We start from the raw sequence: 27,328 nt of genomic DNA, 5'->3' as shown, positions 1-27,328 counted from the left end.
AAGCTTGTCTGACCACTCCCCCTCCAGGGTTCACCTCCACTGATGACATACCAATATTATCTATCGGATCTCCTATCATGAGGGACGATACCCCTATCCCTGTCCCTCCACCTACGCACACCCCTCGACGAAGTCGCAGATTAAATACCGAGCGCATCCTTGCACTCGGATTACCCATCACTCGACATGTACCGGGCCAGGATCCCACTAGGCAACAAATACTTAACGATACGCACACAAGGACGACCCCACAACCCTACCAGTGCAACTTTAAGTGCAGGGTCTGCCACCAGTATGGCCACAAACAGAAACAATGTGAGCGATATTTCTGCCGCATTTGTGGACGGTTCGCCCCCGGACATCTCACCCCCTTCTGCCCTCGCCTTCACGGCAAGAAGATCCTTCGTCGAGGAATATCCTCGGAAATGTTCTACACTGACATGCATCAGTTAGAAGCAGCGTATGATCACAACGCTGCGCGACTCGAACAAGATAGAGAAGAGAACACCTTAGAAGCCATGGACGCACTCTGTGACCTCGACTGCGACCCCTCCTGGTATGACAACATGGATAACTGAACTTGTTGATTTCAGTCCTAGAAACCGGGGTAATGTTACAAGAACATCTAGACGCTTGGGCCCCTACCATTTTTCTCCTCATCCTTCTCGTATCAGCCCTTGCATCATACCCTCACCCCGACCTCACCCTCATTATCCTTGTCATCCTCGCATTCCCTTTCGCCCTCTACCTGTCGCTTCAGCAGAGCCAGTACATCTGGCCGGATCCTTTCGCTGATGAAGCATACCCATGCTCTGTTCCACCGCCTGACTGATCCTGTGGACAGTCCCCTTGCCCTTACCGTCCGGACGGTAACCTATGATATGATGCATGATGCATCCCCTTTGCCCTGTTCCCTTTCCCGATCTCTGACTCAGTGCGCAGTCGCACATGTTACCTATACTTAGCTCCGCAGCTGCACGATTGTGCCCCTGCGCGTTTCACTTCTTGTTTTGACCTTTGACTCACTTTCTTATCAAGCACGTTCTGGTTCACCTGTGTCTCACCCCGAATGTGCCTTCCTTTTATGGTTATGCCCTTTATCGTTTACTTCACTTGGTAGTACGAGTTATCACCCACTAATACGCCTCCTGTCCTCTATATAAACTCACTACCATGTAGTGCTGCCGTGGTCCGGTCCCGAACCGTGGTTTGAACCTGACCATTGGTCAGGTTCGTCCTTGGTTCAGTCCATGGTTCCAAGTTTTGGACAGACCGGACCTGAAAGAGGTTCGCGGTCCACCATCACCCGAACAGTTTGGACATAGGTTCGGACCTTCCCGAACCGTTCCGAACCCCTGAACCGCAGCATCCTCATGTTATCGGTGAGGCACACACTACTAGTAATGGTCACTTCGACTTCGACTCAACTTCAACTTCTGCCACCATGGTCATTGGGATCCTCGGGATTTGCGACGACTTTGAATTCTTTCCGGAGGCTCGCATCCCGCACCCCCGGCTCTCGAATGGGCTGTTTTCGCGACCCTCCAATGTATATGGCCTTGGAGAGCGGTTGTTCACTTTGTTAGCAGTTAAAAGGAGCAAGCACCAGGTGAGTTCACTCATCATCATGTCTGAATCTGACGCATGCGCCCTCAATACTGATGGATCTCTTAAGGATGCTAAGGACATCATCTTTTATCATGATCCTGATGATACTGTCCCACTATCTACTCCTTCCTCTGTGCCGACTCCTTCCTCTGCGCCTACTCTCACAGGTTGCAAACCAGTGCCAGTTATAGCTGGTTCTCGACGATCCGTTCGCATTCCTGAACTTATGTTTATAGTTTGACAAGTATTATAAACCACCAACTCGGGCACCTGCCAAAGAACCCACTCCGCCAACAAGACCCTTGCATGAAAATCGGTACAGTGACACGTGGATGCGCGAGGCCATCAAAACCTGTCAAGCCGCAGACCAACGCGCTCATAATCCTCATCAAGAACTCACGATGTATCTGTCTTTGCCGCTAGAGCAAGCTGACAACATTGTTGCCTGGTGGGGCGTAAGTAATCTCATCATGACCTGTTTATTTGCTACTTAAATGGTTCCTTAGCTTCACTCATTGCAGTATCCTACTCTAGCACGCATTGCACGAGACTACTTGCCCATTCAAGGAAGCTCCGTCCCCTCCGAACAGGCTTTTTCGAGCGGAGGGATCACTTCTACTGTTCGACGCAATGGACTTGCAGCATCCACATTCAGCTCACTGCAGCTATTGAAGGCAGCATACAAGAATGGCCATGTTTCCGCAAAGGTTGAGGCAGAAGCAGCCATGTTGGATGTGTAGCTACGAGTACAAGTTCTATCTATGTTTTTTTGTGCGCTGTAAAATATCTACGTTTTTTTTTTGCTCACTGTAAAAAAAATTGGGTTCAGTTCATGTTCGAACGTGAAAATAACCGGACCTGACCATTCCGAACCGAACCACGGCAGCACTACTACCATGTACCATATTCCCTAACTTGAATCTACTTGGTTCTTGACCTCCTACTCTCACCAGAGTGATCCTTTCTGCCTAGCCAGCAGTCTATATTCTATCTTCTTATCTGCTCTTCGCGGATAAGCCTATAGTCTCGATCTTTACTCATCGACTTCGTCGACGAGCAAAGCCCCTGTTAACTAGTCAGACTTCCGTCCTTCTAATTAACGACGATCTTACGATTAACCTTCGGGTGTCGTAAGCCTTGGCAGATACAGCTCATCGTCTAGCACCCGTTTGACGTAAGCTACCCGATTCGGACATAGGCGTCAAATCTTACTTGCTGAAGCCTCGCCAAGTAAGACCCCTAACCTTGGGCTAGCCCAAGGACGTCCTCGACCGTTGACGACACACGCTCTGTTTGAGCGTCGCCAACAAGATACCATCCAAGTCGTAACAGCTAGCAGCGTATCATAATCATATCTATATCATCTCAGACTCACCACATTCTGTATGTATCATTCTGCTTTCGTTTACAATCCTCATCCATACATCCTACAAGCCTCTACACACCCCTTTCGCACTCGAGTGCAGTCATTTTTACAGTACTCGCTCTGCACTTCTGACTAGCTTCATTAATTGAGACTCAAGGCACCGTCACCATCACTGACTCGGCCTTGGCTCATGCGAATCGCTTCCTTAGCGCGAAGTGGCACCATGACTACTAGATGCCAGAAATCGACACCCACACACTAGATCAAATCAATTGCCACTCTCGCTTTCATCCCAACCGTTCAGGATCATTAAAAATACCCAAGCTACTCTCGACCGCCAAGGAACAAACTCCACTCGACCTGCCACCAACGATTCGATGGCCTTCGATTCGGACTACTCGACATCATTCCAAAATTCACGCATAATACAGATACGGTAATACAACGCGGTACGACCTCGTTGTAATTCTTGACGCCACTCGAAAAAAACATATTCTAATCATAGAATACCAGAGCTCTCAGCTCGATGGATTCCCGAAACGGTGCTCCCTCTGGAGTGTTCGGGTCTTGGAAGCCAGTATGAGGGGTGAGCCTAGCGACACTGCCATCTTGTACCGAGTCAAAGCTGAGACTCTTTTAGCACAACAAAAATATCCCCAGAGCAACTTTGCTCGCCATTTGATAAGAACAAACTTTTCTGGGGTCATTGCCTTCATGTATTTCCACTGGTGGTTTGGACTGTATTTGACTCCAAATGTCTCACCCTCGCGGTCGGGGTATATAAGAGCGACAGAAATCAAGTCTTTTTCGAACTCGGCACTCCTGAAGTCACATAGTGCAAGTGGCCAATCTTCAGCTGCATGCGATATAGGACGCCACAGATTTATGATTTGGAAGCGTCTATGACAGACTGGTTTGTCACATCAAGATATTTAGATCCAAGCGGTCTCTGCCGCCACCGTGGTGATATACGATTAGGGTAAGCAGGATAGTGTTCGAAAACCGCTGACACTCATCACCTCCAGTCCAAAATTTAAAGTGAAGATTCAAGTTCCCACAACATTCATTGGATGAATGGGAGACTTGTTTCCGAAGTGGTTGTTCAGACGCCGCCATTTGAAAGATCTGTAGCATGGTCCTGTGTTTGTTTGGCCGTATTGAACTCCAAAGCTCCGTTGCCTCCCAAATCGAAATAATTGGTCCGTGCACTCGCAAGTGTAGAGTCACAGCACTTCGCAGAGAGGATACTGATGACTGAATTTCATCTTAAGAAGTGGAGCTTCACATGAAGTAGTGCATTCACCTTGTCTCATTCAAATTCATTTTTATAGACGCATAGGACACGAGGTTTTTGCCTCTACGCCTCCATTATCGTTATGCCAATCGTACACCCTAGCGTCATACCCACCGTCCTTGACAGAATACCATCCCAGCGCTTTAGTGCATACATACGCCCGACTCTTGTCTTCAGCATCTGCCAAAATGCATCTCATCGAGCAGTCGGTGCTCTCCAGCGCTCGAACCTGACTATATATCTTGCATCCACATCGTCATTTTTCCTGTTGAGCAGCTACTCCAGCACCGTGTCGGTCCTTCGAATCCATGCATATAGCTTACTGCAATACATCCCATACTCCAGGCTCAACTGGTTTCAGTTATCTCATTCGCTAATCCCCTCCCTGTTGAAGCTGGAGAACGGCGCTGTATTGAGTGACACGGCGGGAGATAACAAGGACAGGATGTGGTCTACGATGTAGGTATGTATGCGTAGTCGGGACTATGCGGATGATGATGGGTGAAGGGCTAAACTCGATCACTCCTTAAGTCCATCATCATGGAATCCTGATATCAGTGCATGGCCGCTAGTCTCGGCGGGCCCTCACCGCAGATGCTACCGAGCACTGCGTTCAAAGGAGTATCATCGCGGGTACCATCTACCATAGAATCAATAGTCCCCATACCTGGACCCCGAGAAGCTAGAGTGAGGTTCACATCAGGGTCACGGGGGGTTAGTCTCTATGCATTATGGTGACCCAGCGATAGCGTTCTTGGTCTATTCACGAATTTGTATCTCAAGCAGTAACTTAGGTTATAATAGGCTATGTAGAACATCGTTTATACGTAGTGTCTACGATGATAATTACAAAGTCAAAGTTAACTCTTCTTCAACTCAATGGGTTTCACATGCGCGGCTTGCTAGAACATCCCTTCTGACAGCTACTCTGCTTGACCAGCCCCCTCCCTCATGTTCGTCGGATCGTCGATATTTACATGCGCATGCATCCGACGTCACACTGATTTAATGTACTGATGCATGGGGGTCATCGACCCCTTTTAGAGAGGTCTCGCTTCCTTCGGAAGAGCTTGAACTTCGGCTTTACCATAACGGACTGCTTGTCTGTGATTCACAAGGACGATTTTGATATTTGGAACTTCAATGACACTCATTGTGTAAGATGTATGTCTAATTCATGTCACAGGCTGCTGACATGTTTCTGCGGAGCACTTGGTCAGTGACCAGTTCAAAGAACTGATGCTAAAAGATATAGACAGGGTCGATATTCCACACACAGCGCAAGTTTTGTGAGCCATTAGTTATCGTACTCCGAGACGCTTTCAATTTACCGAAACATTGGTAGGGAATTTGGCCTCCCCGTACTCGGTTTGAGAGTGCTTCTATTGCTTCTTGCGCGATAGGTGTTCGACGCGTGTTCAGGCCGTATGTAGGTGAGGTGGTGCGTGGCACTGATGTGGGTGATGGGCTTGCACCCACGTTGTGCTCCTACGCCCTCCTGGCATACCGATTGATTTTATTGGAATTTGAGGTGAGACTGGTTGGTTTTGGGATTGTTGGAGGAGGATCGGCTTGGACGGGGAACGCCTGGTTATAGTAGGTCCCTACCCTTGTTTCACTTGTTATATCTGATAGGGATGTGCGTTTCCGGTGGTGTGTTTTAGTTTCTCATGTGTGGTCGGGTCTGACGGAGGGGCAGGCGGGGCGTCCTGGACCGGACATGAGTCACCCTTCGATTGCACAGCATGAACCGACCTTTGAGGCGAACGTTACACGAACATGCAGAACCACATTCAAAATCATAAGGAAATGTCAGTTCCATCTTCCCAATATTGATTATCGACAGCAATGATCACTCGTTTCAATAGCTTCGTGAAACCAAGCTTACTAGTCATGCACGGTCGATCGTTTTCAGATAAATTCAAACATTCATATTGCTCGAGTAGTACCAAACAACTGTACTAATATTGACTCCGAACTAGGTATTGCACCATCAAACATGATACCAAAGCGAAAGCAGAACACGACCCACTGTTACGATGTGCCGCTCGGGGCCTCGGGCTATTTGGAATATACTACACGCAGGTCGTAACCCCATTCTAAGGCATGCAGGTGAGTCATGGTTGAATCCTGAATGCACAGCGACCTGTTCATACTCACTTTGTCAGGATTACAAGGACGGTTTTTACAGCAAGGTATATTACGGCTGCAAAATGATCCCGGTTTGGCACATGCACTGACATACATGGATGCTGTCAAAGCACAAATAACGGCGAGGAAGGAGAAACGCATTTCTTGCAAGGTAATATGGAATATTCTGGAAGGAGTCTCGAATGATGTGTCTGAGGATGGGGGAACTGTATAGAACGACGACCAGCATTTATATCCTATGTACTATGCTCCGAATGGGCGCGATCCTGATCGATTTGGCAGAATTGTTACTGCTATTAAATAGCAGAAGTTTTGGTAGAATGTGCGGAGGCGTGTTCAATCGATTAAGAGCATTGTATCATGACCCTGGGATCCTATTGCGTCGAGGATGATATGTTTGTGCTACGCACGTGGAGTCCCAGTGTTCTGCCGGTCAACGAACGTTTATCAAAGTGAGTGTACGATGCCACAGTGGATTTTCACTATGCCGTTCATCACTGAACGTACACTCACTTTGATAAACGTTCGTTGACCGGCAGAACTGGCAGAACATGGCAGGACTATGGTTGTGCCACGGCAAAACTAGGCAGAGGTGAATTATTTGTCGACTACAAGAAATTATTGGTTGCAGTTGAGTCATGATCCCCGCAATCCATCCGACATACCTCTTGCTGAATGCCCCCTCTATCTCAGCAAAATTGCGGTCTTCAACTCAGCATCATCGCGATTTTATGCGCCGAGCGATTTGAGTGGTATTGGTGGCATGCGCACTGAACACATCCGCTCTTGTCCCTCCTGGCGAGGTGGGCATTCACGCAACGACTGTGTTTTTGTCAACACAGACTCTAGTCTACCTGGCATGCAAGGTCTCGAAGTCGCACGCGTTTGCGCATTTTTTTCATTCCAGTACCGGGGCGAAGTGTATCCCTGCGTTGTGGTTCGCTGGTTCGACAAAATCGGCGATGCTGCAGACGAAGACACGGGAATGTGGGTGGTTCGTCCAGGAGAGGATGCAAACAATACTGTTGAGTACGCGATCATTCATATTGACGCCGTTTATCGCGCTGCACATCTGATTCCCGTGTACGGCACGGAATTCCTGCCTCCAGAGCTCAAATTTTATCATTCCTATGATGCATTCCGCGCCTACTACGTGAATAAATACGCTGACCATCACGCCTTTGAGATTGCATTTTGATCTAGCTACTTGTACACCATTTGAATTTATAATACTATTTTCTCTCTTAATATGCATTTTCTCTCCTTTGTGTGGCAAACCCAATGGACCGCGCCTTTGCGCCTTTGAGAAATTTCGGAAAGATCGAGTTATCATATCACTCCTTGTATTTATTTTTATGCCTTAGCGCTAGCGCCAAGGCAAGAAAAGTGGGTTATTGAAGGAAAATAAATCTGAGGTTTTACTGATGTACCTGTTCTCTCGCAAACCGATCGATGCCTACAGATCTATACTTCTGGTCTCTTGCGCCCGACTTGGATGAGGCTATCGCGCTTCACAGCGAAGCAGTTGCTTTTCTCCTGGTCGGTCACACAGATCGGTCCATGTCATTAAACAACCTCGCGACTCAACTCTCCACCCGCTTTTGCCATCGAGGCAACGACGAAGACTCAGATGAGGCTATCGCACTTCACAGCAACGCGCTGGTTTTGCGCCTGGTCTGTCACACAGATCGGCCCGTATGAGCGCTCGTATGCACTCAAACATCAGAAGACTCGGGTGACCCAATAGCCCAGGTGCGCCGTTGGTTTGTTTATTATGTTATTTTTTGTATTTAAATTTGGCACTACAGGATGATGATACTACTAACATTTTTGGTCGCCTACCTGCCCTTGCAAAGCCTGCAAAGACCTCTCCCGCATACCCGCTGGTACGGGTGCGGGTCTGACCTTCGACACACCCGTGCCAATCCCTAGTCATCTGATGGCTTGGTTAGTCTAGTGAGAACTTTGCAAGGGCTGCAGCGACTTAATGATTCAAGACCCGTTAGCTAGAACAACATAGTTGACCATATAGTACTGAATTTTGTACAATACAAGACCTGTGTGTGTGTTCAGCATTTGTGTGTGTCGTATGTATGTGTATGTATAATTGTTGAACTGATCCAGCGCCATATGATTTACTTATGCAGGCACCGTCACTGGCTCGGCCTTCGCTCATGCAGATCGTTTCTTGGCTTAGCGCGAAGTGGCACCATGACTACTAAATGCCAGAAATCGACACCCACACACTACATCGAATCAACGCCACTCTCGCTCTCATCCCAACCGTTCAGGATCATTAAAAATACCCAAGCTACTCTCTACCGCCAAGGAACAGACTCCACTCGACCTGCCACCAACGATTCGATGGCAATTGACAGCAGGCAAACGCGCCCTCGATTCGGACCACTCGACATCATTGCAAAATTCTCCATGCCGTATGAATCTTTATCATGAACGCATGCTCAGTATTCAGCTTCGATACGTCCACGAGGATTGTACAAAGTTCCAAAGAGTAAAATCAGCAAAGTACAACTACGCATAATACAGATACAGTAACACAACGCGGTACGACCTCGTAATTCTTGACGCCACTCGAAAAAACATATTCTAATCATAGAATACCAGAGCTCTCAGCTCGATGGATTCCCGAAACGGTGCTCCCTCTGGAGTGTTTGGGTCTTGGAAGCCAGTATGAGGGGTGAGCCTAGCGACACTGCCATCCTGTACCGAGTCAAAGCTGAGACTCTTTTAGCACAACAAAAATATCCCCAGAGCGACTTTGCTCACCATTTGATAAGAACAAACTCTTCTGGGGTCATTGCCTTCACGTATTTCCACTGGTGATTTGGGCTGTATTTGACTCCAAATGTCTCACCCTCGCGGTCGGGGTATATAAGAGCGACAGGAACCAAGTCCTTCTCGAAATCTACACTCCTAAAGTCACATAGTGCAAGTGGCCAATCTACGGCTGCATGCGATATAGGTCGCCACAGATTTACGATTTGGAACCGTCTGCGAAGGAGCGCAGGAGCCTCTGTTGGTGGGAGGTGCCTATGAACACGAGCGACGGATGCCGCAGGCGTTTGGTCCACATGAGCCTGGGAGACCGGCTGACGTTTCTGTGGGCCATTATCTACCTCGCCCGGGCGACGGCGACGAATGGCTGTGACATGAATTGGGCATCAACATGTCGTTTCAAATTTTTGGTCAACGTACTGTGATCAAAGATGACAATCTTGGTTGCTCCTGTAACCCTCTTGATGAGGTCAATGCTCTCAGGGTAGTATTCCCCCTCAACCTCATCATGATTTAAGAAGCTGGTATGCTTTGCCGCTTCTCGCCCGTACTGAAATCCAGCATTGTCAAGCTTGTAAAGTTCCTCCTTCCCGCGCACGTCCTCAACTTGTACCTCATGTGGGTCCCGAATCCAGTTAGAGCCCGGCTTTCCGTCGGCACCATCTGAGAAGATCTTATTGTAAGGCCGAGAGCCGTCAGGCGGAGCGAGGAAGTAGTTGAGGGTGGTGGTGGTGGTATCAGGAGCCATTGTTCGTTGGTATCTGATGTAAAGCGAAATGTAAGTGTCCTTGGTATGACCAGGAGTGAGTTATATCCCACTTATATATGTCTGCAAGGATGGGGAAATAGCTTGGCTTACATATCACCTTATCAATATCCGGGCTAAACGCTGATTGTTAATATATATCATGATCTCATAAGCAATGCTGTCGCCACCGAACTGCGGGATAAGCCAAAGTCATTGAGCCTCTGACCTATACTCGTGACCAGCCCGTCTAATAAGTGAGCATCACGACCCAGTCTACCTCTTACCTTGATTACCAAGTCTCTCTCATACTAAGCCACCTCGACAGGGAGTACCAGTGGAGAAACATGTCTCTCAAAGGCCGAAGACAGGATCTGCATAATTGATTACATAAGGCCGACTCGGAGAATGCAGCTGCTGAGCAGTATCATGATTTACTAACTGTGATAGGACGGCGGTCATAACTGCTTCTAAGTAGTACACCGGTTCGAAATGTTGTTGCCATACCTGGTAGAGTGTCTTATTGTCACTAGGCGTGCTAGGCCTCATCTGATGTTTGCAGTCAAGGACCGACACAAGCGGCATCAGCCTGCACAGCAACTTGGAACATAAGAAGACGGGCAGTCAGTGGATGGTCTGCCATGATACTAACTTATTTGCGGAGTGGGATCAGCCGGTAGGCTGGATGGAGCTTAAAGGTGCGAACGGGGCACACAGTAGTCCAACTAGGAGCCATCAATGCAGAATCGCCTGTCGAATCCGGATGGTATGGATGGAGTACAAAGAGGAATTGAAGCCGCAGAGCATGAACCCTATAGCTAGACTTGGAGCACGAGCTGGAGTTTGAATATATACTCGGATTGACATTGTGGTGAACACTGAAATAGGTCACGGTGATACTTGGAAGTATGGTGCAAAACAGGAAAACCGACCTTCACCGCCACGGCCCTATAACATTGTATCAAATTGTCAACCTGAGGTATATTTTGAGTGATGACATCGATGACATTTCGAAAGGTAGACCACAATTTCTGTTTGCCAAGCACCATACATAGCCAAGAGACTATGAAGTAGTTGCTGAACAAAGAGAGGACGAGGTCGAAAGCCCTTGACGACATAAGCTAGTAATGCAATAGCAAGGTCATCATGTCCTCCGAGTTGCAAGCAGAGCTCGAAGAAACAATTTCGAACCCTATCCTACTTACCCCAATGGTATACCACCACGGTGGCGGCAGGAACCGCTTAGATCTAAACATCTTGATGCGAAAAACCAGTCTGATAGCTGTAAATAATACTTGAATTGATTATTGACCGCCAACAGCGACTGGGATTATTTGAGATTCACAAACGAACATCATCGATGGGACATGTCCAGACAGTCTGAAAGAATCAGAGCACACTCCATTGAATGCATTAGAACACACCCGACTACCTAGCGATCGCTCCTAAATGTGGATGGTGTGACTGCGGGCTACTTAGCATTATGTTGTACGTTGGACTGAAAGATAGCGACGATGAATGAGACACAAACTTGGAAGGTAGATCTTGAAGGTTGAAGTCCCGTAGTGGGTATATGCGCCGAACGTATCAATGCACTGCGCCACTGCTCGATCGATGCTCTCCAGATAATGAGACCGAGGGAAGGACAAGAGTAGCGAGTGCGGGAGTGGATGCTCGTTAGAACTACGAAAGTATGCGGAGAGGATTAAAAATCAGCAATGCGGCGTTGGACAGACAAGAAACATCACTCGCCGCGCTCTGATCCCAAGCCACTGTTCCATACCGTCCTTAGCTACACTGAACGGAGGTGTGAGAGAGCACACCAAGCGAACGACTCCTCATAAGTGAGGATGGGGGAGCACTGTAGGATGACGAGTCAACGTTCAACACAATTCGATTGTTATATATCGTTGTCAGATGCATTGGACGGCGGAATTAGTTCATACCTGTCATGACATTTGCGGAGAGCGACAACAGGCCAGGCTGAGTCGAGCGCTTGCAGGTGCAAACGAGGCGCGCACAGTAACCGTGACCGGGAGCCAACAGTGCGAAGTCCTTTACCGTGACCGAATCCAGATGGCCCACATGGAGGGAATGAACCGTAGTGCCACACAACTTCAAAACATAACATCTATAACTAGGCCTGAGTTAGATTATAGAATTATGGTACTCGGTTCAACATTCAATATTCAAAGACGTGGATAGAGTACGAAAAGCATAAGATGGTGCAAGACAGGAAAAACCAACCTTAGACCAGAACTTCTGTTTGTTGGGCACCATACACAGCCAAGAGACTGTGAAGAAGTTACCAAACAAAGAGAGAATTAGGCCGAAAAAGAAGACCCCCGACGACGCAAGCCTGTAGTGCAGTGGCAAGGTCATCATGTCCCTCAAGTTGCAAGCAGAGCTCGAGAGAACAAGGGCGGCAAAAATTTGATAACCAAAGAATGAGGGCGGTGCCCTCATAATAGTGGTTAAACTATTAAGAACAGATACTACACTTGATCTAAGCCAAAAGGCCAGAGTGGTGAGGTTTCATCTAGTCCACACCTCCCTTCTATACGAAAGCACATGAGTGCACGGGCCACTATTGCCTGAAATGGGTTTGAAGTTCAACAAAGCCAAATAATCGGTCATTAACTCAGGCATGTGCCTGCTGAACGAAAGTACGCCCTATTGACGCTACACCTTTGATAAAATCGCCATCTCGCCAAGTATGGGATTTTCCTAGAGAGTCCAAGGATGCAAGCACAATTGCGTTTCGCTACAGTGATCCAAGATACATGCATACAGTCAAGTGTAGAGTCACAGCACCTCGCAGAGAGACTGAATCTCATCTTGAGATAAGTTTGCATAGTGGAGCTTCATATGAAGTACTGCATTCACCTTGTCTCATTCAAATTCATTTTAATAGACGCCTAGGACACGAGGTACGCCTCCATCACCGTTACACCAATCATGCACCCTATCGTCATACCCACCGTCCTCGACAGAATACCATCTCAGCGCCCGTCTTCACATCTCCCAAAATGGATCTTATTGAGCAGTCGGTGCTCTCCAGCGCTCGAACCTGACTATATATCTTGCGTCCACATCCTCATTTTTCCTGTTGAGCAGCTGCTCCAGCACCGTGTCGGTCCTTCGAATACATGCATATAGCTTACTGCAATACATCCCCGACTCCAGGCTCGACTGGTTTCAGTTTTCTCATTCGCTAACCCCCTCCCTGTTGGAGCTGGAGAACGGCGCTGTATTGAATGACACGGCGGGAGATAACAAGGATAGGATGGTCTACGATGTAGGTATATATGCGTAGTCGGGACTATGTGAACATCGAACGATGACAATGGGCCAAATCTCATCACTCCCCAAGTCCATCATGGATTCCTGCACCATACAGATATCAGTCCATGGACGCTAGTCTCGGACACCGCAGATGCTACCGAGCACTACGTTCAAAGAACTATCGTCGCGGGTACCAACCACCATGGAATAAATAGTCCCCATACCTGGACCCCCGAGAAGCTAGAGTGAGGTTCACATCAGTTCTTTTTACAAAACCTCTTATCCCGATTATAATGTACCAGGCGCTGCGTGATTGATCCATGATTATTCTTGAATGACGTGTATTATCTCCGTCGTGAATGAGAATCAGTGCATGGTAATGAGAATAAAATAACATACCTCCTTGCGAGTGTTAGGCGTGGGCATGTCTAGCGTAGGTTGAGGCTGCCGCTTGCATCATTTTCTCCTTCCTTGTATCAACCAGGTCGCCGGGTGAGAAGCACAAGGACTAGTGACTGGTCAACCAGTATCTAGATCTTCTCTGGCTTTTGGAGCAGCGCGGCGCCGATGACTTGAGGAAGATCGAGATGCATATACTCATGCACGAGAAATTTGCCCAGAGTTTCTATCAAATAATTTCCCATTCATGCTTCAAGCAAGGTAGATCGTACACTGTCTTTTTGTTTTACTTCATAAATATACCTCTCCCCACAGCACTATGTAGACTTTATGTATCGTCTATCTATATCGTCTAGCACAGGTAACATAGACTTCCTAAAAAGCTGTCGTACCATTTCATTCGCCAGGCTCGTTCATCGAAGATGGCGCTACGAATTTTCCACTCCCAGGAGAGAAAATATCCTGCACATCATCAGACGAGCTCTCAGATGAAAAGACCACGCTTACCTTGATCACTCCTCTCGAAATGAGCCCAAGGGCAGCTCTGCTCTCCCACAGGGGGTATAACACGACTGCGAACGCCGACACGAACGTCCAGATAATACCCACTATCACCCATACCGAAAAGCCGGTAACGCCATAGATCGTCTGGGCACCAAAGAGGGGGAGAGGGATAAGTATCAGCAGTACCAACGTCTGTAGAGCCAGTGGCTTCAGTATATGAGCAAGTATAAGGAAACATGAAGCACGAACAAGTACTACAGATGCTCTGGCAGCGAACTTGAATGCATTATTTAGGCTGACTGGGTCCAGCTCCGGATCGATTGGTGCCTCGTCTGTCACAGATGACACTGATACATCTGGAACTTTCTTCTCATCCCCTGACTCCTCCACTTCATCGTTCGCATTTTGACTAGTAGCAGCAGCACCATGGCTATTGATTGCACGAGTCGAAGCAAAATCGTAGTCATCTGGCCACTTCAGGATTAATCAGCTTATGATCTCAAGGGATGAAACATTTTGCGCACGATAAGTGAAGCAACAGTTGAGATAATAGCACCAACACCGATCGATGCAAGGTTTCCTGAAAGCATTTCGTAGTTGCCTATCAATCAATCATTGGGTCAATTCAACTTCACGGCAATATCGAAATTGTGGTGATCTAACCTCCGCTCGTCTGATCATGCAATGAGGTCAGAAAGAGAACCAGAAGAGCATAAGAGACGTACGGTGACATTGATCATCTTTTGGTTGAGCGCAGAGGTGGTGACTAGCCAGGCAATAACACCTGCGGCAAAACCAACGAGGGAACCAACGATGCAGCCGACTTTGTTAGCTTTTTTCCAGGTAATGCAAAGGGCAATTGGGCAGACAGCAGAGCCGAGGATGACTCCCATGAACGTCTGTAAATAATGTCAGGCACAATGCATAACACAAATATAGGCACTGACATAAAGCCAACCCATGGACACTCCGATGTAGTAGAAAATAACACCGGCGAGGCCCATCACGAGGGCAAAGATAAGAACCTAGCCATGTTAATTGATAAGATTATATTTTCCAAGAAAAAAGATGTTTACCCCTGCATGACTCATGCGCAGAATTTGTCGCTCGGTAGCCTTCGGATTAATATATCTCTATACCATCACCAGTTAGTGGTTTTGGTGCCGAATGCTAGATAGGAACATACCACATAGATATCGTAAGTCAAAATAGAAGAGACAGCGATGAGCTCCGCGCTTGTGGCACTTGTAACAGCCAGGAAGAGCACGACAAGAAGTGCAGCTGCGCCCGATTTCCCGAGCAAGGTCGCAGCAGCTAGCGAAGCTGGAAGACCCTCTGAGATAGCACTTTCCGAAAGCGGCGCAAGCATTGGAATAAAGCCGCTTGATAGAGGATCTTGTGACGTAGAGTTGGCAGTAGGCACCGCAGAAAAAGCCACTGCAGCAAGCCCAAGCGTCGTTGAGAATGCAAATGGAATAGCAAACCTACGCTTGAATCAGCAATGCTGGCAAATTCTGTTAAAGACACTAACTCACCATGCCAATCCACCGATAAGATACGCCTTGACGGTCGTAGAAGGTCTGCTGGCAATGGCGCGCTGCCAATATGCCTGGTCCTGGAAGACAGTTGCGAAGTTGCCAATGAGGTTAATAACACCGAAGATAAGGCCATTTTTAGAGCGGAGAGTCAGGTACGAGCCACCAGCATTACCAGCTACGGGTGCGATTTGGGATACCTCACCCAATAGGTAGTGCATGCGACTGATGGAACCAATGGAGCCCGAAGTTGCATATACGGTGAACACAAAGGTGAAGATGATGGCGAAGAGGACGGTTGTATGTGTACTGAAAAGAAAAGTTTGAGTCAGGGAACATGGCATGTACGATATCCACTTACTAATCGCAAAGCAGTGTGGAACGCATTCCACCAACGACGACATAAATGGCAACGACCAGCGGGATGAGAAAACAAGCAGCAATCGTGCTCATCCCAGTCAAACTCGTCACAGTAGCTGAACCGCCCAAGACAAGCATGGAGGATACGATCAAGTTTGTCGCAAGACCGAAAACCATGAAAACAAGATGCGCTGTAGTTCCCCACCGCGCTGCGATGATCTCAAGCCAGGTGTGTGCATAGGGAGCATTGAGCTTTAGCTTCGCGGCAAGCTGCGCGAACAAGAGGACCTGCACTGTCGCACCTGCAGCGTACCACCATGGCCCCGAAATGCCATATCTATAAGCTATTGCGCTGGATTGGAGCTAAGTGATGCCACGGGCTAAGCTGAATGTGAATATGGAGGTTGGACATCGACATACCAGGGTTGCTGCCCAGGTCCAAGCAGAGACAATGCCAGAGGCAATAAGGCCAGGCTTCACTGAGCGCGAAGCAGAGGTGAACTCCTCAGAATCGGAGGGAGAGACACCTGTGTAGCGTGCCTGTACAGCAGTCAAACCCACCATGAAAGCACTGAAAAACAGTCCAATGCCTGGATGATCTTGAGCAAATGACAGAAGATAGATTACAATATGGCTTACCGATGACTGACAAAGTTATTGGAGATGAGTATTTACAACATGCGAACCAGAAATCAACTCACCGACGCCATAGCCTGCACCTTGAGGGAGAACTTCACTGGTCGACATGCAAGTAAAAGTGTTCAGAAAGGCGCTCAGGACCTTACCTCATTTATACTAGTACCTCTGAGTTCTTATCACCAAATGACATGGGGAACTGAATTGACTGATTCACACAAACTGTCTACAAGATTAATATTGAGACGCCGAACCGCTTTTGCCAAGCTCCGCGGCCATTTCATATGTAACTTTGATAAGAACTGCATCCTCTCATGGTGCTCCTACCCCGCGCGCGCTGCCGTGTCATAACCAGTACGAGTTAAGTACGCCACAAGGAGTAACTACATTTAGGTATCTCACACACTGAGGGGGCCGATCTGGGGCCCCGAGTCGAGGAAAAAAAGACAGAACAAAATTTATTGACTGGAGCGTGATTCGAACACGCGCCCTTTCGGACTAGATCCTGATTCTAGCGCCTTAGACCACTCGGCCATCCAGCCGTAAACTTGTTCCCCTGAGTGGATGTCATGTAGTCATTGTATTGGTTAACAACCTCTCACCGACATGTAGAATTCGCATTGAAGGAAAGCCTATAGTGTCACATGCAATCCCTGGGGTCCTATATCTCGTACAGAATAATTGTGCATCCAAGAGAGCCACGGACACCTGGGTGTGCGATTTGTTAGAGCATAGCAGTCGGTGCCACGGATGATGAATCCATATCAGTCGAGAATGATAGGCTATCTATCGGACAATGGGATTTACGCCCCTTGCAGCCAAATAGTCCTTCGCCGCGCTTGGGCTCTGCGAGAAGATTAAAATCAGGTTTGAAAGGAAGATACTGACTTCTTACAAGGTTCTTAACAAGCTCATAAACGCTCTTGTCGTGATACCTCAGTCCAGTCCGAGGATCGGTATACGGTGCCTAATGATTTGACTTCGACAGAATATCCTCGGAAAACAGGTGAACACTGACCTCCAGCCCTGTAATATCGCAGTAATGCCTCTGTGGCAGAACAGATGGTGGTGCTTCTATCGATAGGTCTAAAAGAATCAGTTCCGCCGACTGCAAGGAAACCCGTAATCAACTCACAAGTCGAGATTTCCTCGTTCACCTCAACAAGCTCTTTCTTGCCTTCATCAATATCCATCGCCTGACTATCTCTCTCTTGTCTCCGCCTCTCCCTTTCGACCCGCTCTTTCTCCCGTTCCTGACCTAGCACGGTTTTCAGGTTCTTGGTTCGACGATTCGCATTTTTTATGTAGTTAGGATTTTTGAATGGACGAGGACTGTGCAGGTATGACAGCTGCTCGGAGAGAGTCTAATAGTCTTTATTGAGCGACCGAATTGAGTGAGAAAATGGCACGAACAGGTGTATGAGTGGTGGAACCGTCGTTCGCGGCCCTCTTCTTGGTCGCACCCTTGGGCGGCCTGTAGGTTCAACATTAAACCACCTATAAAATTATCATGATGCCCTACATCTTTAGCAATACAGGTAGGGTGTCGCTTTGGAGTGGCGATGCGTAAGTGTATGCAAAGGAACTTGAATTACTTCAGAACTAATAAGTAATTAGTCCCGGGATTGTGTTTGGTTTAGTCAGCAGAGTTTTGGCTTTGTACAGTTTTATCAAATCAATTTCTAGCAGCACTAGTGATCAATTGATCACCGGGCGAGCGTACAAATGGCCTCGTCTCCTGTAGATTCCTTGTTTATCAAGGCACAAAACACTACCCTGCCAAAATCCCTTCGTCCTACCTCTCCACCACCAGACAATGTGCCAAAGCACAAGCACGTCAAGGATCTCAAGCTAAGAACAAAACTAAATCGCCAGGCAGCACACGCTGCACGTTCAAAAGCACTTGTCGAAGATGCTGAACTATTGCTAACAAACGAGGCAGGGAAAATGCAGGTGGAGACCGAGCTGGAACGAACTTGGAGAATAGGCCAGGATGATATTGCGCAAAGTGCTAGTCAGGAAGCTGCCAAAGGACGACGGGAACTGAAGTTGGACGGTGGTCCGTATCGCTCGAGATACTCGAGGAACGGTAGACATCTTGCCATTGTTGGCAACATGGGTCATGTTGCGACTTTTGACTGGCAAACAGGAACCATGCATACTGAGCTTCAGCTGCAGGAAACATGTCGCGATATCACGTACGTCGCTTGTTACTTGCATGTAACAACTCTCAATTTCAATAAAGATTTTTGCAGGACCAGTCATTCTTCGCGGTCGCACAAAAAAAATATGTATTTATATATGACCGTGATGGTGTCGAGCTACACCGACTGAAAGCTCACATTGAATCCACGCGACTCGAATTCCTTCCATATCACTGGTTGCTCGCTAGTGTGGTCAGTCATTCTAATTTAATGCCAACCTGTGCCAGCTCAGTCGACATTAGGGAAACAACGGATTTTTAAAATATCAAGACACCTCCACAGGTCATATCGTTGCCGAGCATCGAACCAAGCTCGGGGCATGTCATACACTCGCACAAAATAAACACAACGCCGTGTTGCACCTCGGCCACTCCAATGGCGTTGTCACCCTCTGGACGCCTAACATTCCTCATCCCGCTGTACAAATATTAGCACATCTCGGTCCAGTGGTGGGGCTGAGCGTAGATCCGAGTTCTGGTGGGCGCTATATGGCGACGTCAGGCCAGGATGGCGTCGTAAAGGTCTGGGACTGCCGAAATTGGAAGGGTACTGTGCGGGAATGGTCGACAAGAGGTGGCGGTGCCGAGTTGGAGTGGAGTGCAAGAGGTGCTTTAAGTGTTGCAGTAGGTGGAAGTGTCAATGTGAGTTACTGCACTCTTGCTTGCGGCGGTTCTCATCCATTGCGTGCTAGGTGTATACAAAACCGTCAATACAGACCCCGCATATACCTAAAGCTCCCCCACCTCTTTACCTCACGCACCCAATACCACATCGACCGCTTACTTCGGTAAGATTCTGCCCTTTTCAAGATATTCTTACGATCGGACACAATGCTGGTTTGTCGAGCATTCTTGTACCTGGAGTCGGCGAACCAAACTTCGATAGTATGGAAGCCGATCCATTCGAGAATAAGAAGGCAAGAAGGGAAAGGGAAGTCAAGGGTCTATTGGACAAGGTATGCTCAACGTCTAGCTCATTCTTTAATAACACTGATATGGACTATTCATCAACTTAGATTCAACCGGACATGATCACACTCGACCCGGATTTCGTCGGAGCCCTTGCACCGCCAACAAACTTAACGACTGCTGTCAATGACACGCATGATATTCCCTTCGCTCGTCTTCCTCGCCTCGAGCGACTTCGTGTACAGGGTAAAGCAGATGAAACAGAGCTCGTTGATGGTGACGACGAGGACGCTGACGGCGACGGCGACAAGAATGACAAACCACAGTCGCGTACAGAGAAAGAAAAGCGGAAAATGCGCGGCAAAGGAAAGAGTGTCAAAAGGTATGTACTCCGTACGAGACACTGCATCCTATCACTTATCATATTCGAAACCCAGATACCTCCGGAAGCAACGCAAAAATGTCATCGATCCAACTGCGGTAAGCCTTGGTCAATCGTTCCATTCATTAATCGTGTGCTCATGTTTGCGCGCTCTGAAAATATAGGTCGCTATTCGTGCAAAACTGGAGAGGCAGCGGGAGGAAAAACGCGTGGCAAAGGCCATCGAGAATGGTCAGTTGGAGGCGCGGAAACCATCGGCGCTTGATCGATTTAGACGACCATGATGGTCCTTGGAGAAAATGCGTATGTACTTGTCAAGTCAGACGAGTTACACTCAGAGTCGAACAAGACTGTGTAGACGAGCATAGAGTCTAGTTACAAGTCGCTGCATTAACGTCGACGCCCCCTCGCGAGACTTGAACGCCTCTCGGAGTCACGTGACGTGCTTTGAAGTAGATCGACGGTACACGTGTGCCAGAGAAACATCATGTTATTCTGCGAGGATGGCCACGACGATCTACATTATTCAAAAATCTGAGTCACCGTAGTCACCTCCTCCAGTTCTTCGCTAACTCAGGGCTGCCCAGCGAGTCCTCGCGCAGCTTCTGGGGCTGTGACAGTAATTTTCAGCAGCCCGAACATCAGTGAATTCGATCGGTATGATGTCGATACAGAGTTTGGAATTTAAAACTGATCCACAATTAAGGACCTTTTGGTTTGGACAACTCAGAAATCTGTTTTATCGAAACTCCTTCCACTTCGTGGGAAGTCGAGAAAACACAGATTCATTTACGTAAATGCAGGTGTCTGAACAGTTCATCAAAACGCTCATCGTCCGCGCGGATGCAAATCCCCAAATTCAACCAGACTCACCCGTCTATCAGCGCGTGTGACTCCCATCGACATATCGCACTACCTCCTCGGGCCAACACAGTTAAAACCAACTCAATACGGGTGGAATCTGGATGACGGGAAAGGGTTGAGCAAGAAAGATGCAGCGAAACCACATCTACAGACTATCCGCGACACCTACATAAATGAACGCCTTATATCTCCTCCTTTACTTAGATGGATCGAGACTATCGATCGATCAAGGAGATAGAACCAGGGTAGGCTGGACTGGAAGAAATTCCGAATTAATAGGTCCTAATAAGTTTAGGATGTGGAATTGCCGGCGATTTCACGGGCATCAACAAATATGCACAGTTTGTACGGGAATATCAAAGTGAACCACCTCCATTTCTGTGTTGACAACAAGTCCGTGATGTAGGCTGCGTATGCAGTTACTCCTGGACTCTCACAATGCCTGGCCCTACCGGTCCGTCAAACCATCGAAGACTTCCCACCTGCATCATTCTTCCATCGCAGTGAGATTCCATGAACTCCCGACCATCTCAATGCAATAGATGCGCAGATCAACTCGCGAAACAAGCTAACACATGCAATGACTCGCTTGTTGTAACATGTACCACTGCACGGAGACGCAATAAGGAAAACTTGCTTTGGAGATGAATGGATTAAAAATCGTAAGGAAATGTCTACGCAATGCGTTCTATCTTCGTAGTGTGGCATTCCTGTATTAACTTCAGCAGCAGTGACCGCTCGTTTTGACAGTCTCTCGAACTTCAGCTCAGTGGACGACAAGCCAGACTAGGCGCGGTCGATGGCGTTCAGATGAGTTCAAGCACCCGCATTACTCGAGGAGCACAAAAAATTGTCCACAAACAACTGTACTGATTGACTCCGAACTAGGTATTGCACCGTCAACCATGATACCAAAGCGCAGCACGAAAATTTGTCCACGAACAACTTTAGTGATCGACTTCGAACTAGGTATCACACCATCAATCATGATACCAAAACGAAAACGGAAACATGACTTGCTGTTGCGATGTACCGCTCGGGCTGCCGGCTCACTTGTTAACTCGGCTCACAGTAATTGTATCCTGAACCCTAAGACGAGCAGGTGAGTCATGTGGTTGAATCCTGGCTGCACAGCGATCTGCTCATACTCACTACGTTCACTTTATCAGGTAGACAAAAAGAGCCTTTGCAGCAGTTTTCATTTGTCAAGCATAATCTTCCGTCGCAGCGTGAGGCTTTGACAGACAGAGATGCTGTCAACATAACCACGACGGCGAGGAAGGAGAAACGCATTTTTTGTGCGAGGCGATATAGAATCTTCTGAGGATGTGGGAACACTAGGATAATCACAAGCTTTTATATCCTGCATATATACAGGGGCACGATCCTGATAGATTTGGCAGATAGAACCTGCGGGAGCGTAATCAACTGTGGCCCTTACGTCGTTACTGAGGTCGTAGGCTATACGGACAAGCAAACTCGACAATGCTCTGAATGGAGGACGTGTCACTGACCGTGACGCGGCTTTGGTAAGGCTTCGAAAGTTCGTAATACACGAATCGCTTCTGGCAGACTAATACCCACCACGCGCCCTCGCCAAGGTGACTTAATCTTGCTCGTCTTATGAACTCGATTGTGGTACAAGCTCTTGAAGATATGTTGGTTGAGTTCTGATGCTATCCCCAACCCGTTCGCCCTCCCTGATGGCAGACGATGAGCTGCAGACTTTTCAGTTATCGATCAAGAGTAAAGGTGCTTATATCCTGATTGGGTGACAAATTGCGCCGTTCACAGTGCTGGATGGATCGAGGCCGACGAGTCCGTCAGCAGCCTCTGTACGGTTTCGTATGTCGTAGATGCAATATTAATCATCAGTAGCGATGATCGCTCGTTTCGACAGCCTCTCAAATTCAAACATAGTGGACCACGGGCAAGACTAGGCACGGTTGATCACGTTCAGATTATCAAGTTACATCAACATTGCTCGAGCAGCAGAACAATTTGTCTACAAACAACTGTACTGATTGACTCCAAACTAGGTATTGCACCATCAACTATGATACTAAAGCAACAGCAGACATATGACTTGCTGTCGCGAGGTGCCGCTCGAGCTGCCGGCTCAATGTTTCTCACCGTGCGTGCGGCAGCTTGGGTCTCCTGAATCCTAAGGCGCAAATGTGAGTCATGCCGTTGAATACTGGTTTCACAGTGACCTGCTCATACTCACATCAGCGTGAGCTATACAAAAATACCCCGGGCAGCAATCAAATACTGTTTTGCAACTTTTTTTGTAACATCCAATGACAGACATAGACGCTGTCAAAGCAACAACAACAGCGAGGAAGGAGAAATACATTCTTTGTGTGAGGTAATATGGAATATTCCGAGGGAGATATTGAATGATGTCTCTGAGGATGGGAGAGCACTATCGGACGATGACCAGTTTTTATATTCTGTGTATACAATTCTGATTGATCTGGAAGAATCGTTATTGCTGTCAGACGGCAGAATTTTCGGTAGAACTTGCAAAAGGGTATTCAATCGATTGCGACCATTATATCATAAGATTCATAACCTGCCACGTTACTGGAATCTCATTGTATTAGGGGTACTGTATAGATACGCACTTAGGTTCGTCACAGCGTCACACGCCTGGCGAATCCACCTGGGTATCCCATTTATGCGTGTCGGCGCTAAGTGTCACGCGGGAAGTAAGGCGGCGCGCACTTGTGACCACATCAGGAAATTCTCACATTCCTTAATCTCCTTAATCAGCTTAACCTACTTATCTCAAAACTTGTTTGCTCTCTCTCACATTATTTACCTGGCATATTTCATATTTCTCTAGTGTGAAGCATAATAAAACATATATATCAATATACCTCAACATTTCCTTTCTGAATATATTCAAGTTGAAATGTTGGACAAGTAGATCCACCTTTCAACAAGACACTTAAGTGTATTAAGTCTGTTTAAGGACAAATAAAGTAATGTGAGAATTTCCTGATGCAGTGCAGCCGAAGGTTAGTAAAGTGCTGAGTCGTACCTTAGCATGAGTCCTAGTCAGTCCCTGTGTGCACACTGACAAGTTTCATTGTGTGGACTTGTGGGAGACCATGTTGGCATAGAAGGTGAGAGTCAGTGCATATAATTTAAATACACTAAATCACACCGGATCATGAATTTGTTTAATGGACGCTAGTCATTAGGCAGTGCAAAGTGCAGAAAAATCAATCCAAATTGACAGTGATCAAATAAATGAAGGATCTACGTCAAAACAAGATAAACAAGGTAAAACGCACAGAAAACGGCAAGGGTCATAAGTACAAGCACAATGACCCTACATACTTTCCAAATGGAGGAAGAAGAACCCTAGCAAAAAATTTAGCTACTGTAGAGGATGGTGCAAAAGTGAACTCTGCTTACCCTGAAGATAAATGGAGAACCGAGGTTGAGGTTGGCATGAAGTGCCCAATTGAGCTTAGATGCTTGCTCGTAATTGAGGTCCCATCTTGGCAAGTGCAGATTTTCTTCCCATCAACTGCTATGAATGATGCTGATTAAAATGTGCAGCTTTAGTAGGGTTTCATCAGCCAGCTTAAACTGATCAAGAATAGTGTCTGTGTGTGGGCCAATACTGATAAGCAGTGGACCCAAAATGATGGGCTCAAGGATCACTGAGCTCTGATTAGCGAGAAATGCCTCTGCAGGACGGCGGCAAAGGACCTGACCACAAGACCTGGTAGCTTGGGCCATTGGACAGGAATTTGACACTGGGGCTTGAGCTGTTGACAGTGGAGCACGAGGACTGGCAGCTTGAGCCATTGGATGGAAATTTGACACTGGGGCTTGAGCCATTGGATGGGAATTTGACACTGGGGCTTAAGCCATTGACACTGGAGCAGTAGCATGACAGATGGCAGCTGAAGCAGGCAATGATGATGGTTCCTTTGATCCAAATGAGAGCTCCCTCTTGAAAGCCTCTTTCAGATAGCCTGAGCACTGGATACGTGCCCCAGTTGCAACACTGGGTGCTGGAAGGTGCGGCGGGCCACTGAGATTAATCCGTGCTGAAACAACTGTAACATTCCATGAGAATACATGTATAAGAGAACAAAAATATAAAAATGACTTACAACGATGTGGTGGCTTGACACCTTCAATATGACAGCACTTCATGAATCGTTCCATGTGAGGAACAACAAATTCTTCGCAAAACACTTGAACTAAGACTGCAATATACTCCAATACATGCAGAGTTCTCCTGCAGCTCTTGTGGGGTGATGTATAAATCAACTGCCACATCCCCTGGAGAGAGTGCAGTGTTGGCATTGAAACCTGGGCAACGAATCAGTACTGAAATTCCTCTGTCGAGACGGTCCTGCATAGCAATCTCCGTCCTGCATAGCAATCTCCGTCCTGCATAGCAATCTGCTGGAGTAATTAATTGAATCTGTAAGAAACATGAAGTGGGCACATACTGAATCGAAGACATCTTGCAAGGAGGCTTCGACCAACTCCTCACAAGTGAGAGAATGTTGCTTCATTATAGGAAAAGAGTTGAAGGCCACATATGACGGGCGAAGGCTGCCTGGCTTCCTGGTGTGGTAGTGAGTTCCATCAAGATGGACATTGTGTCGAAGCAGTGCACGGGCTGCTGCCTGATGTTCAGAATTGCTGTAACTTTCAGCAAATGCAGAAATACGCAGTGCCACTAAGTTCTGCACTGAAAATGATGGTGCCATGACCTGGTGTGGTTCGTAGTGTTGAGCTTGAGGTTGAGATGTGGTAGTGAAGAAAATGAAGTTTGAGGTATGAGATTGAGAGCCGAACTAAAGATTAAAATAGCAGATAAATGTTAGTACATTACTGGACTGGGATGCATTAATACTCAACTCGAATGCAAGTGAGCATTGGACATTAGTATTGGGTAGAACATGTCCAAAGTAGCGGATTGGTAGAAAGAACATGTCCAAAGTAGCGGATGGTAGAATATGCTGTAGATTTAGCTAGAACATGTCCAAAGTAGCAGATGGTAGCATATGTGTTATGGTATAGTCAGACTCAGAGGACTAGGTAGAACATGTCCAAAGTAGCGGGTGGTAGAATATACAGTACTACGGGTAGAACATGTCTGTCCAAAGTAGTGGATGGTAGCATATTGCATTCAAACCACAGTCGTTAAGAGGCATGACATGCCCCTAAGTCAAGTACCACTGACAAGATTCAGATGAAGGGAGTATGTTGGCGAGTTGCCAGTTCTCATTAGCTTGTCACAGATAATACAAGTCATAACTACAAGCTATCATAGAATGTATCAGTCCGCCACAGAATTGAGATACCTGACCATACTCTCCATCTCGTCCGCATGCTCCTCCTGCTGTATAACGTCCGCTGTCTTAATAACCGAGGGTCTTATATAAAGTCGTGTAAATGTAATGACACCACAATTACACTTTGGATAAGACTGCTTGCCAGTCCTCAATTAACACGGTCTACAACTTTTCCTATTTCGTGGTAGATAACGTGTGTGTTCTTGGGAGGCTCGCTAAACTAATCTTTTTATAAAGATCAACCTAGCTGGAACTTTACTTTTCTTTATTGAAACTCAAATCTCTTGTCTAGGAATAAGCTTCTAGACACGTAATTCGGTTTCTGGAATGTATTTGCCTAGGAAATCTCCTTCTAGGCTCTGGACTTGGATACTGGAACTAGTGAGACGTGGTCTCAAATATACGAAATATGACCAAGATCGCTTGGTCTATGGGCACTGGAACTATGAGACAATGGTCTCAAGTATACTATATATATGTTCAAGATCGCTTGAACAAATGGGACTGGAACTTGACCAAGATCGCTTGGTCTATGGGACAACTAGTGAGACGTGGTCTCAACAATATGATAGATGACTAAGATCGCTTAGTCAAAGGGCACAGAGCAATGAGACAAAGGGGTCTCAAAGACAATATATGTGACCAAGAACACTTGGTCTATAGCACTAAATAAGTTTCTAAGGTAAGAAATTTATAATCTCAAGGGAATTCTTTCCCTGCACTTGTCTCACTTCAAAGGGACTAACTTTGCAAGTGAAATATCTGATAGGCAGATAGCTACAAATGGGAGATCATATTTTTTTGGGGGAGAATGGGCTCTCCTTATATACATTTTGTGTGGGAAAGTAACCTAGGTTCACAAACAATAAAAAATAAGGAGGACCAATCAAAATATTGGGTCAAACCCAATAAAAGAATAAAATACAAGTGAAAGATGGAGCTATGACATCATAATGAC

The 27,328-nt window shown here is 47.0% G+C and overlaps 9 protein-coding genes and 1 non-coding gene across 10 annotated transcripts; 4 read left to right on the top strand and 6 right to left on the bottom strand.

Moving 5' to 3' along the window:
* Positions 1-3,469: 3,469 nt before the first annotated feature.
* Positions 3,470-3,873, bottom strand: EDB93DRAFT_1090761 (uncharacterized protein; the record flags this gene model as incomplete). Its single annotated transcript, XM_041446297.1, has 2 exons — positions 3,470-3,599; positions 3,641-3,873. Coding segments are annotated over 2 exons (363 nt in total), but the record flags the coding sequence as incomplete, so codon positions are not given.
* Positions 3,874-6,889: 3,016 nt separating this feature from the next.
* On the top strand, positions 6,890-7,701 carry EDB93DRAFT_1165441 (uncharacterized protein). The gene is made up of 2 exons (XM_041450169.1): positions 6,890-7,049; positions 7,113-7,701. The coding sequence occupies exon 2, from the start codon at positions 7,183-7,185 to the stop codon at positions 7,615-7,617; it is 435 nt and encodes a 144-aa protein (XP_041304627.1). The 5' UTR covers positions 6,890-7,049; positions 7,113-7,182; the 3' UTR covers positions 7,618-7,701.
* A 206-nt stretch (positions 7,702-7,907) lies between these two features.
* Positions 7,908-8,090, top strand: EDB93DRAFT_1042821 (uncharacterized protein; the record flags this gene model as incomplete). The annotated part of the gene is made up of 1 exon (XM_041444582.1): positions 7,908-8,090. A coding segment is annotated over one exon (183 nt), but the record flags the coding sequence as incomplete, so codon positions are not given.
* A 936-nt stretch (positions 8,091-9,026) lies between these two features.
* Positions 9,027-9,963, bottom strand: EDB93DRAFT_1253352 (uncharacterized protein; the record flags this gene model as incomplete). The annotated part of the gene is made up of 3 exons (XM_041453442.1): positions 9,027-9,156; positions 9,207-9,582; positions 9,636-9,963. 3 exons carry the CDS (start codon positions 9,961-9,963, stop codon positions 9,027-9,029), a joined length of 834 nt encoding a protein of 277 aa, XP_041304625.1.
* Positions 9,964-12,615: 2,652 nt separating this feature from the next.
* On the top strand, positions 12,616-13,620 carry EDB93DRAFT_1339082 (uncharacterized protein). The gene is made up of 4 exons (XM_041455412.1): positions 12,616-12,833; positions 12,883-13,010; positions 13,120-13,262; positions 13,361-13,620. The coding sequence occupies exons 1-4, from the start codon at positions 12,744-12,746 to the stop codon at positions 13,492-13,494; spliced, it is 495 nt and encodes a 164-aa protein (XP_041304624.1). The 5' UTR covers positions 12,616-12,743; the 3' UTR covers positions 13,495-13,620.
* Positions 13,621-13,867: 247 nt separating this feature from the next.
* Positions 13,868-16,886, bottom strand: EDB93DRAFT_1165418 (urea transporter). The gene is made up of 14 exons (XM_041450168.1): positions 16,745-16,886; positions 16,706-16,710; positions 16,464-16,634; positions 16,045-16,406; positions 15,684-15,992; positions 15,335-15,632; positions 15,225-15,281; positions 15,096-15,173; positions 14,874-15,047; positions 14,812-14,821; positions 14,673-14,749; positions 14,398-14,622; positions 14,152-14,340; positions 13,868-14,106 (listed from the first exon to the last, which is right to left on the bottom strand). Exons 1-14 carry the CDS (start codon positions 16,788-16,790, stop codon positions 14,041-14,043), a joined length of 2,067 nt encoding a protein of 688 aa, XP_041304623.1. The 5' UTR covers positions 16,791-16,886; the 3' UTR covers positions 13,868-14,040.
* A 147-nt stretch (positions 16,887-17,033) lies between these two features.
* EDB93DRAFT_1165415 (uncharacterized protein) lies at positions 17,034-18,311 on the bottom strand. Its single transcript, XM_041450167.1, has 6 exons — positions 18,202-18,311; positions 18,093-18,153; positions 17,815-18,043; positions 17,698-17,765; positions 17,575-17,646; positions 17,034-17,525 (listed from the first exon to the last, which is right to left on the bottom strand). Coding segments are annotated over exons 1-6 (492 nt in total). The 5' UTR covers positions 18,204-18,311; the 3' UTR covers positions 17,034-17,465.
* EDB93DRAFT_t88 lies at positions 17,142-17,221 on the bottom strand. The gene has a single exon. It is a non-coding gene; the product is annotated as a tRNA-Leu (tRNA).
* A 22-nt stretch (positions 18,312-18,333) lies between the features above and the next one.
* On the top strand, positions 18,334-20,647 carry EDB93DRAFT_722204 (WD40-repeat-containing domain protein). The gene is made up of 7 exons (XM_041457224.1): positions 18,334-18,877; positions 18,925-19,075; positions 19,126-19,524; positions 19,575-19,838; positions 19,899-20,173; positions 20,229-20,271; positions 20,338-20,647. The coding sequence occupies exons 1-7, from the start codon at positions 18,405-18,407 to the stop codon at positions 20,455-20,457; spliced, it is 1,725 nt and encodes a 574-aa protein (XP_041304621.1). The 5' UTR covers positions 18,334-18,404; the 3' UTR covers positions 20,458-20,647.
* A 4,272-nt stretch (positions 20,648-24,919) lies between these two features.
* On the bottom strand, positions 24,920-25,782 carry EDB93DRAFT_1106362 (uncharacterized protein; the record flags this gene model as incomplete). The annotated part of the gene is given in 4 exon segments (XM_041447605.1): positions 24,920-25,116; positions 25,174-25,269; positions 25,289-25,490; positions 25,519-25,782. The coding sequence occupies 4 exon segments, from the start codon at positions 25,780-25,782 to the stop codon at positions 24,920-24,922; spliced, it is 759 nt and encodes a 252-aa protein (XP_041304620.1).
* Between the last annotated feature and the right edge of the window lie 1,546 nt (positions 25,783-27,328).

This window comes from Suillus bovinus (assembly GCF_016758785.1).
Source record: "Suillus bovinus strain UH-Sbo-P2 chromosome Unknown EDB93scaffold_58, whole genome shotgun sequence".
In the NCBI taxonomy this organism is placed as follows: Eukaryota; Fungi; Basidiomycota; class Agaricomycetes; order Boletales; family Suillaceae; genus Suillus; species Suillus bovinus.
This window is presented reverse-complemented; position numbering and strand designations above follow the sequence as displayed.